The sequence below is a fragment of the Balearica regulorum genome, chromosome 10 (assembly GCF_011004875.1).
Source record: "Balearica regulorum gibbericeps isolate bBalReg1 chromosome 10, bBalReg1.pri, whole genome shotgun sequence".
Taxonomy (NCBI): Eukaryota; Metazoa; Chordata; class Aves; order Gruiformes; family Gruidae; genus Balearica; species Balearica regulorum.
The window spans coordinates 14,463,969-14,474,105 of NC_046193.1; the positions used below are offsets into that span (position 1 = coordinate 14,463,969).

At 37.3% G+C, this 10,137-nt stretch overlaps 1 protein-coding gene across 12 annotated transcripts in view; it reads right to left on the bottom strand.

The window, feature by feature from the left end:
• The window catches only part of CFAP20DC (CFAP20 domain containing), an 82,515-nt gene extending 73,373 nt beyond the window's left edge, over window positions 1–9,142 (bottom strand). For 2 of the 12 annotated variants that reach the window (XM_075762283.1, XM_075762290.1), the window contains exons 1-4: window positions 8,701–8,813; window positions 3,400–3,486; window positions 1,561–1,650; window positions 979–1,072 (exon numbers count right to left, since the gene is read on the bottom strand). In XM_075762283.1, coding sequence (XP_075618398.1) covers window positions 979–1,072; window positions 1,561–1,650; window positions 3,400–3,486; window positions 8,701–8,787 — 358 coding nt within the window. In that variant the 5' untranslated portion in view covers window positions 8,788–8,813. Of the gene's footprint in view, window positions 1–978; window positions 1,073–1,560; window positions 1,651–3,399; window positions 3,487–8,126; window positions 8,408–8,476; window positions 8,600–8,700; window positions 8,815–8,846 lie in introns of those variants that run through there. The other 10 variants (XM_075762286.1, XM_075762285.1, XM_075762287.1 and 7 more) reach the window with 10 other exon arrangements.
• Between the last annotated feature and the right edge of the window lie 995 nt (window positions 9,143–10,137).

A 10,137-nucleotide genomic window follows, 5' to 3' on the forward strand; every position in this document is an offset into this window, starting at 1 on the left:
ACTGTTCTTAGCAGCGATAGTCCACAACACTGATTCTCATTCCTCATTTTAGGCTGTAACAGTTTATTTTAACAGTGGCAATAAACAAAGGTGGATTTCTCAGAAAGATACATTAGACTAATATTTGTTATACTGAAGATAGTAGTAAATTTCTTCTATAAAAATCAGATTAATCTTCAAGGCCTTAGCACATGACCAGACTATATAACTTATTTTTTGTGTTTGTTCGGAAGAACTAATTTGTAATTATATACTTTGCACAAAAAGTATACTAGAAGATTCCTGCTTCATTTGACTAAAATCACCATCTCAATTTTTCTTCAAAAGCAAGCAGTTAATTCTAAACCAGATCAAATCATTACTACAAGCCTTATAAGGTACAATACCCTGCAGTGGAGTTTAAGGCATAAATGATGATGATTGTTGTATGACCTGAGAAACACAGACTGCTCTGATTCTGGTTTATTCTGGCAAAAGTAATAGACAACCTGGGGAAACACTCCATACTACCCATCAAAGGGCTGATTACATAAACACAGCTGAAATTTGGGTAAATGTTCTTGTACTGCTAGTGCTTATTCGATACATAAAAGTATAAATACTTTAAAAAGTAAAATGAGAAAGGGGACAGCAACCTGTATCACATTCTGTAATGCCAACAGAATTACAGACTTTAAGAGCTGAATGGAGTCACAAGTAATTTGGCAGACATCAGTCTGCAGCAGGATGAGGTACAAAAGTGAACCTAGCAGCACTGGGACATCATGTATCAATAAGGATCAATAGCACTTACAATTAAGTAAAAGGTATGCAAATGCCATATTAAAGTAACCGACCTACTAAAAAGTTAATGAAAAACCGCTTTGTTAATGCTGAATTATGCCCAAAGTAAGGGAGAATAATGTAAGTTTTACATTCTAATAAGACTGATTTAATAATCAGAACAACATCAAAGACATTTAATTCTTTGATACTTACAAGTTTGTCTAGTTTCCTTTGGTAGCTGCATTTTGTTGATTTGACTGCTTCCTTCAAGTACAAAAACAAAGCCTTTTACATCTTTATCATATTCCTACAAAAAGGAACAATAAACAGACATAAGCATCCTCATAGAATTCTTCTCCTCATAGGCAACCATGGTACTAACATGCAAAGTTACTTTTTTTAAAAATCACAAATGACAGCACACTGCAAGTATGACAGTAGTTCAAATATGACAGCAATAATATAATCCATAGAAATATGTTCTTGCATGTTTTATGAACAAATAATGTTGACAAACAGGACTCCTGATCCAATGGGCTGAACTCAATCCATTAGTTATGAGAACAGAGAAATTACTTTCTAAATATTTAAACTACAAAATTATGCTGCAACCAACCTAGTCTGCAAGCAGGCATAAAGAACTAATTTAAGTAGTCATTTAGTCTGTCATAATGACAGAACTGCCAGTGACAACTCCACTGTCAGGTCAAAGCCCTCATTACCTTCTAATTTTAAGCTTCATTCACATTTTTCTGTTTTATAGTCTAGGTTTTATAAGTTTCTTTAAAAACTTACTTTCCATATAGCTGATGGATTGCCAAAAATCTTCCATTTTGCTCCTGGGTTCTTGCCTTGAGCACTGAATATTTCAACAAACGGGCCACCCTATGATAAAATTGTTTAAGAATACATCATCCAACCTAATGTTCAACACCAAATCATCAATGGTCAAGATGAGTACCTAAGAAAAACCCCTCCCCACATCAGGCTGTTACCACAGTCAGTATTACTGATCAGTCAGAAAGCATAATATTAATAACAGCTTCTAGATTGCTAGGATATAGCAATCCATATAGTCAATATTTGGCTCTACTAGAGGATCAGAACATAAATTTGATGGAATACCATGGAATATTTAAAATTATTTTATTTTTAATGTCATTCTCTAACATGCAGAATTATTGTAAAAATTCTCAAAATATTTAGGACATTAGTAATTTATATTTGGATACATGTTATTTCTACAACTCACCAAGTGAAGTGAGTTTTAAAGCATACTCCTAAAAAATAAAAACTGTTGCAGATTGGATGTTTTGTCTGATTTCCTACGGAAACAAAGTTTACACAATCTGTCTAAATATGTGAATGTGTTTGGCTCTGTCTACAGGCATGAGTATGTCAAAGACATTTTCCAGTAACTTTTCTGCTAGTTACCAAATTCCGGTATGATTTGACCAAACAATTTGGGAAACTCACAAAAATTTACTACTTTTTCTGGGCCAACTTAAGTGGCCTCATAGTAGATCTGATCTTACTAAGTTCTAAGGAGATTCAGAATGGCATTCCATAAACTGCACTCCTAAAATATTTTTAAAATTTATAATGGATAAAAAAATATGGCATACTATCAATTTGAAAGTTATCTGACATATTTAAGGACTACAGGATCAAGCTCTTGCAAAGTTAAAAAAAGATTCTTAACTGCCAAGTTGTATGTGCTTGTAGCAAATCTTAAATAAGTGGCTTTTTCTCCCATATTTACAAATACATTTTGTTAATACTGCAGCCCTTGAGTATGCCTTGAGTTGAGGTTTAAACTGAACAGAACATAGAAAACTACCAGACACAGCATGAGAAAATGCTGAACAAAAACTGATCTGAGAAGCTAAGAAAAGTTACTTAGTGCTGCAGAGGATGGTTGGATCTCATGGGTAGCCAAGGGGGAGTTCAGCAAGCAGCTGTTAAATTCCACAATCAATTGGAGGGGAGTACAGGACATCTTTTGGGGAGTACAATCCTGCAAAGCCAACAGTACCTAGGCAACGGTATCAGAAATACCATATAAGCTGAGATAGCCTAGGTAACAGTATCAGAAATACCAATGTCAGGTACAGACGTAGAATATCTGGGACCAGTGCGGAAAAAGGAATTAGGGGTGGGTTGCACTCTCATGAGGGGACCAGTGCAGAGAAAGGGAGGCAAAGCGTGGTGAAAAGGATGGTCAGGAAACAGTAAAAGGTATAAGGCTTGCAAACGATGCAACTAACATTGTCACAACCCTGTGCTGCACCAGGAGAATAAAGCAACCCTCAAGCAACCCTCCTTTTCTGACTATATCTTAAGAGTTGGGCCTGTTTCCATGACTGGGTGGGAGCAGAGGGTGTGCCTTCCCTGGTCCACAAGGGTCAATGCAGATAAAAAGCCCTTGGTAACACCATGTTGTGTCCGTTGTAGACCTGACAGCATCAGCAGCTACCCACTATTTTATAACATTTCAATAAAAATACTGAGTAATGAAACATTCTGAAACATTTCTGTATCTGGACTTTTTGCCCCCTAGAATAAGCCATTTTAATTGAGCTCTCTGAGGTTTAACGAAAGAGGGTAAAAAAAATAAAGCTATTTCTGTTTTACCTGATACTGATTTTTGAACATTTTCCAGCTTTCACAGGCAAAAAAGAATTTCAGCTTCTCAATCAGAAAAGATACATACAGACCACACTGAAAAAAACAGAAAAACTTTATATAGTCTTTGACATGAAAAAAATCCTATAATGAAATCCCAACCATATTTTTAAAGATATGAATACTATTATGAAATACTTTTCATGAGTACAGAATGTATATCAACTGTATATCACAGTGCTACCACAAAGGAATTAAGATTAAAAAAATATTAATATTGATGCTGTCTGGGAAAGTGTTCATGCATCAAGTACTCAGGGCTGCCTTTCCTTACATTCCAAGTAAAACTAGTAATTTTACATCAGCTCTTATTTTTAAGAATAAAGGCTTTCTCATACTTTAAAAAAGCTTGGAAATAATCTTTAATAGACATTCTTTTATTATTCTTTGTTATTGAGTGCCCACTGGAAAATATTAGACTCCATTAAAGAAAAACTTAACATTTAATATAGAAAATGAGAAACATATGGAATGGCTGCAATAGAAACCACTCCATCTAGAGATATTTGGCAGTGATTTCTGAGACAAATTATCTTCTTTTCCATTCAGCACTCTTCTTCGAGGATGATTAGTACAAGACTCAAACCAAGCACTTCAGTTATTTGAGGGCTGCTAAAGTCAATGTGAATTAAGAGATGTCTGCAGCTGGAGAATCAGAACAGCAGAAAGTGAAAGGACTGATACTGGAAGCCTCCCACATTCTTCTTTGATCACACTGAGTGTCTGCAATTTCAACTGAAGTCAATAGAAAGTGAAGGGACCCTGAACATAAAAAGGTAGTTGTCAACCTCCAAAGACAGGTAGAACCAGTCACAAGAGACAACATGCACCTTCACTGAAAACTGCAAGTGCTCGTCAACTCACAAAAAATCCTCTCACAAGATTGTCTCATTTGTTTGACATACTTGGTTTGTTCATTGCTTTAGTTCAGGCACAGACTACTTGAAGTGAATTATTTTTAATTACTGGATTTTCTTTGAGCCTGAAACCATTTTCTTAACAGATGAAAACAGTATGCTGACCAGGAGAATATAAGTATAGCTTCTCATAAGAAACAGTTTAGCTCTCACAACCAGAAAGTGAGAAAAAGTTTTAAAAAATTTTATGAAAAGATATATGACTAGAAACAAATTAACTAGAAATTCAGTGACAATATGCATGGAATCATAAAGAATATCCACAGTGAAACAAATAGAGCAGCAATCTATTTTTACAATTATATAATCACTCATTTAGGAAAACATGATGAAATCTCATAACGCTTAACCACAATTATTTTAATTCTTAAAGTTGTCTGTAAGTAAAATAAAAATGGAAAACTCCCAGATATTGGAAATGTATCCCATGCTCTTGCCAGAAATATTAGTTCATTTTAAACTTTTTGATTACAAGGAAAATGAAATTTAGAAACCACAGTATTTGTAGCAGGCCTATCAAAAACCATAATTAGTATTTTGATCACATTAATATTGCCACTGCACATCTAACACCAGTTGCATTACTCTGCATTTTAGATCATTTTGTACACAGATTTCCCACTTGTTCAGTTGGGTTTTTTTAAGAATGACTACATTAATAGCTATATTGTACTATTCTAGATTATAAGCTAGACATTTTAGAAATGCCTTTTAAAGAACCCACTTCTATAGCAAGGGTATTATTTTTTCCTTCTGTATGTATTCACACACAGAACAATCCTTTTGGAAATCACTGTTTGTTCACTTTTTTTTGTCCGCAGCTCTATCTTTGCTATTATCTACAGCCTTTATTTAAACAAGCCAGAACTCAGAATTTCATGATTCATGTCTTGATGAGAAGTAATGGCACATGGAACCAATCACAGAATGACCTACTGTTTTGATTCACTTTACCAGAGCTAAATGTGAAGGACCAGCAGTGAACGAGGCAGAAGTCATGCCCTCCTACGGTACATATTTACAGTAAGTGTACTGCTGTAACTCACAGGGTCAGGCACTTGTCCTTCTAGGATTAAGTATTTCACCAGCCCCCAGTTTTTATTTATTATTCTTTAAGTGAAGGAGGTGTGAAGGAAGACACGGCTTTTTCCTTGGATCAAAGCCCTTTCACTTACTGTTGCTGTAAAAGTCAGTTCCAGATCTGCCAAGCATCGTGCACCTAACACAAGCCTTACTACTTCACAGTTCTGTTATGCCTTATTACATCCCAGGGAAAAATATTAAGACTAAATAAATGTGAGGGATCTTAATATAAGAGTCACCGTACAAAAAGTATAAAGTCCTGAGACTGAAAAGAATAACTCATCTCTTTCAGAAACTACTACTACTTTTCTTGTCAGAAGTCTTCTGCTGATGATAATCATGCTATATCTTTCAGAATGAGCATTTAACATGTAGTACGTAGAAGCCAAGTTTCATTTTCGTTACCATACTATCTTTCAGGATGGAAAGGCTAAAGCTACTTAGCAAGGTGAATAGCTACAGTATTTGCAGACACTGCTGTTGTCAGAATTACAAATAAGACCTAGAATTTAATACTTTGTTTTCTTCATTGTTTTCTCACAAAACATAGCTGGCACTCCTAAGAGCCAATCCACTGATGGCACACCATACACAATTTTGAAGGAAGATACAAACAGCTCCGCATGCAGCACAAGGTGAGTAGGAGCCAGGCTGATATACTAACTTGGGTTCAATACTGTGCTAAGACACTCTGCCTCTCAGCACTGCTTATTAGCTTTGCCTTGACATCACTAATTTATCTCCACACTGTATTGTACTGAAATAGTTCTCAGTTAGCTCTGAGCACAGAAAGGACATATGTGCACTAGTAAAACACCATGAAGACACACACCTACATCACACAAAAACCCTCTACTAATTAATGCTTAAATTTAAGTAGAGGAAATGTGCCTGAGCTGAAAAGTTCTTATTCAAATGATATACTAATGGATCACAGAAAGGGTAGAGATCTGTATAAAGATATAACATCTAGGAAATATGTGGCAGAAAAAAGAAAAAACCTGTGGGGTGATGAATGCTTATTGAAGATGAGAAATCTCATACCATGACTAGAAATCTTCAAATTTCAAATTGTCAAATAAAGTTCACTCTTACAATATGGCTTAAAATTTGTCACCAATGCAGTTGTTTTTTAAAGTGACATTTAAATTTACTAATTTGCAGAACATACTTTAAACAAACTCAGGAAACTGATGACCCTTGTAACCATCGAACTCATAACAAGATAGCTGGCACTTCCTAACTTTAGTGAAAGGTAAACTAGACCTAAAGTTTGTAAGCATTTGTGTCAGGACAACTCATTCATACTACAAAGCTATTCCTGTAAACACATCAGTGAAACATCATTTTGTTTTTCAAAACAAAAAATACTACAAGTGACACTGCAATTTACTTGCTCATATATTGCTTACTTGTAACTTCCCAATTTCCATTAAGTTACTACAAATGAAAAACAGAAACTACCTTTGCTATTAAGATTGGTAGCTAATAAAACATTAGGTGAATCACATATTTGTCATGTAATTACTGAGATAATATTAACAGGTGCTTTCATTACACACCAAGTATCATTGTCTTTAGTTATAGTAACCTACGCTTAAAAACCAAGACAGAATGGTCTGGAAAATTGATAGTTGCAATATTTTTCCCCTTTTCATCTTTCCTCCTCCTAGCCTCTCCAGAAATTCTAAAAGTCAAGAGTGCTTAAAATCCAGAGGGACTATTTTAGAAAAATCAACAGCATCTTGAAATAGAAGTCCTCAATTCTTTGCATATTTGTCAAATAAATAGATATTTTATGACATCTTCATAGAATGCCATAAAGTAGCAGTTCCCTCATTTTTCAGTAACAGATCAAGCTTATTTTTTTTATTGCCCTGAACCATGTACTTTAGTACATCTGTCCAACTGGAAATAAAGGCTTAATGTGTCAGTCAATGACAAACCATCAAGAACGTCATTTATAAAGTTAAGCGACAATGAAATACATTTATCTTCAGAAGAATAAACTGCTATCAGGATTTACCTTGTGAGGTCTTGATTTGTGCACTGACTTTGATCATTAGGTTCACAATGTGTCTATACCAAAAGTAAAGTAGCAGCAGTCCAAAGGGCCTCTGATCCTTCCAATTCACACAAACCATTTAGGACTCTGCAAAAATACCTCCATCCTATGGCATCTTCTTATGTATGTTTTTTCTTCAAACTAGAATGTTTCACATTCAAGTATTTCAATAATCTTTTGTGTTTATGTAGCCCCACAATTCAAACAATTGGTCCCTAGTAAGTTACAAGCAACAGTATTTCAGAAACAGTGAATAATACAAACAGATCTTCACACTTCTTTAAATTACTTAATACTAAGCACTGTTCTAACCCCAAGGGAGACAGGGATGGATGGACTCACACAGTCCTAAAAACCTTCGTAGTCGTGGCTACTCCCTTGACTTAAACAGGAATATTTACATTAAGTATATAAGTACATTTTTCTGATGAACATCCTAGTGCCAAAAAAGCTATGTTTATTTAAGACTTTCTATTCCAAAGTCAAAAGTGTGAGGCAACGTAAAGTGAATTTGCACCTACTAATAATTTGCATTGAAAAATTACACAAAACCACTATTTTTGGCAGGGAACATAGGCTTAGACCCGAGACTGTTAATACATATAACTCACCGTCACGGGCCCAAAGCCAGTGCTGATTTATGGAAGGCTGGGACACACCAGAGAAAGCAGTTCATCACTGATGAAGGGTTTTAGTATCTTCCAGACAAATGAATTCCACATATTGAATATTTAAAGCTGGGTTTGTAACACTGCTATATATTTTCTCAAAATACAAGTTAACATAATAAATGGGCAGAAAGACCATTAATAATCTATACCAAGACTACTGGTGTTCCTACGTGAAAACCAGCACACACAGCTAGCCTTTATGCACAACTCGCATAATTAGGAAGAAAAAAATTAAAATAATTCTTTTTACTTTTATAAAATTCCGATCATAAAACGTTTTGACACAATACCCACGATTCAAGCACGAGCACCCCCGCAGACCCGTTTCCCTGCGCCACTACAGCGGCCAGGCCGCGTCCCCCAGCGCCGAGCCGATCGGACCAACCCCCGCGGCGGGGGAGCCGGCCCGGCGCCCTCGCTCCCGCTCCGCCACGTCCCGTTCCGTCCCCACCGCTCGCCACAGAGGAACCCGGGCCGCTCAGGCCGGGGAGCTCAGGCCCCCGCCGGGTCTCACCTGGGCAAGAGTGGCTGGGGACGAGCCCACACCTGCGGAGGGGCGGACCCAGAGCTTGCCGGGAGGCGGAGGCAGGGCGGGAACCATTTAAAATGGCGGCGTGCGGGGCGTGGCTCGATCCATCAATCATGGCGGGCCGCCGTTACCTGCGTGTAGCCGCATCTTCGTCCGTTAATTCGCATTCCATCAGCGGCGGCTCCTCAGAGGATGAGGGGGATACTGGTCTCCTGGCACCGGCCGGGCTGCCTGCAGGCCACTGGGTGAATAAAAGCTGGCCCCGAAGGCAGTGCCGGTCCCCTCACAGGGAGTCCCTTGGGGCACCCAGGACAGAGGGTGGCCATGGGAAACAGTGCTGGGGCACCCAGGGCCTGTGGAGGTGTTTCAAGTGCAAATGCTGCCAAGAACTCAACTCCTGAGATGCGTTCGCAGTTTACCCTTTAAGGCTTCATTGTGTGAAGTGGTTTTTTGAGAAGGATGTAGGAAGCTATGAGTCAGAGCAGCCAAGACAAAGTCCTTGTTTTTTAAGGAATTAGAATGGACTTGCAGGTCTGGCATTTTTCTCTAAGAGAAGGAAATGAGAGGGATGACCCCATTAGTTTAACATCACTGTCAAGAACAAGCAAACACCTCCTGATGGCTTCAAAAACCTCTGGGAAGAAAGTCACAGGGAACCAATTTTGATCCGGGTTTTTCTAATGTGATATTAGTCAAAGAAGATCTTTCCTTAAGTGACTGCGGTTTTGTTCACAGCATTTCTTCATGAAACTTTGCAGCCTTTTCACAAACAAGTAATTGAATACCTTTTTCTTCCTCAAAGTGCATCTTAATGTTTCTACAAAGAAAACTTTAAGAACCCTGTAACCCATCGCAGCCTGATGAAATACATGAACTGAAGGTGCTGAGCCATCGATGGACTCTGCCATGTCTCGGCCCACCTTCACTCCATTCACCTTCCTTGCTTTTACTCCTGAAAGGTACTGTCCTGGTTTAGCCAAGGAAGGGAATGAGTTAAATCAATTATAAGATTTATTTAGCTTTCTCATTTTACCTTGGGATTTTCAAAGAAATCAAGTGTAGTTTTATCATACACTGGATTACACTGATTAGAGTTCTTGGGTACTGGAGATAAGGAAAACAATAACACTAAAACTGAGCTACAGGTTATTAAATAAAAACAGTTAATAGAACAAGGACAAAAGAGAGATGATGATAGCAAAAGAAAGGTTAAAAAGCTATTGTGGAGTTCTCTGGCCAACAGAAACTACGTACTTCATTATAGATGGTTAAACCTGAAGTCATCTTGGAATTTGTTACACATAACACTCTATCTAAAAATCCTAAATCCTTTGTAACAGGAGTTATGCTAAGGCCTGAGTAGCTGAGAAATTCCAGTTAAAAACTGAGATTCAGGCTGAAGATACTAAAGTTACAAAGGTA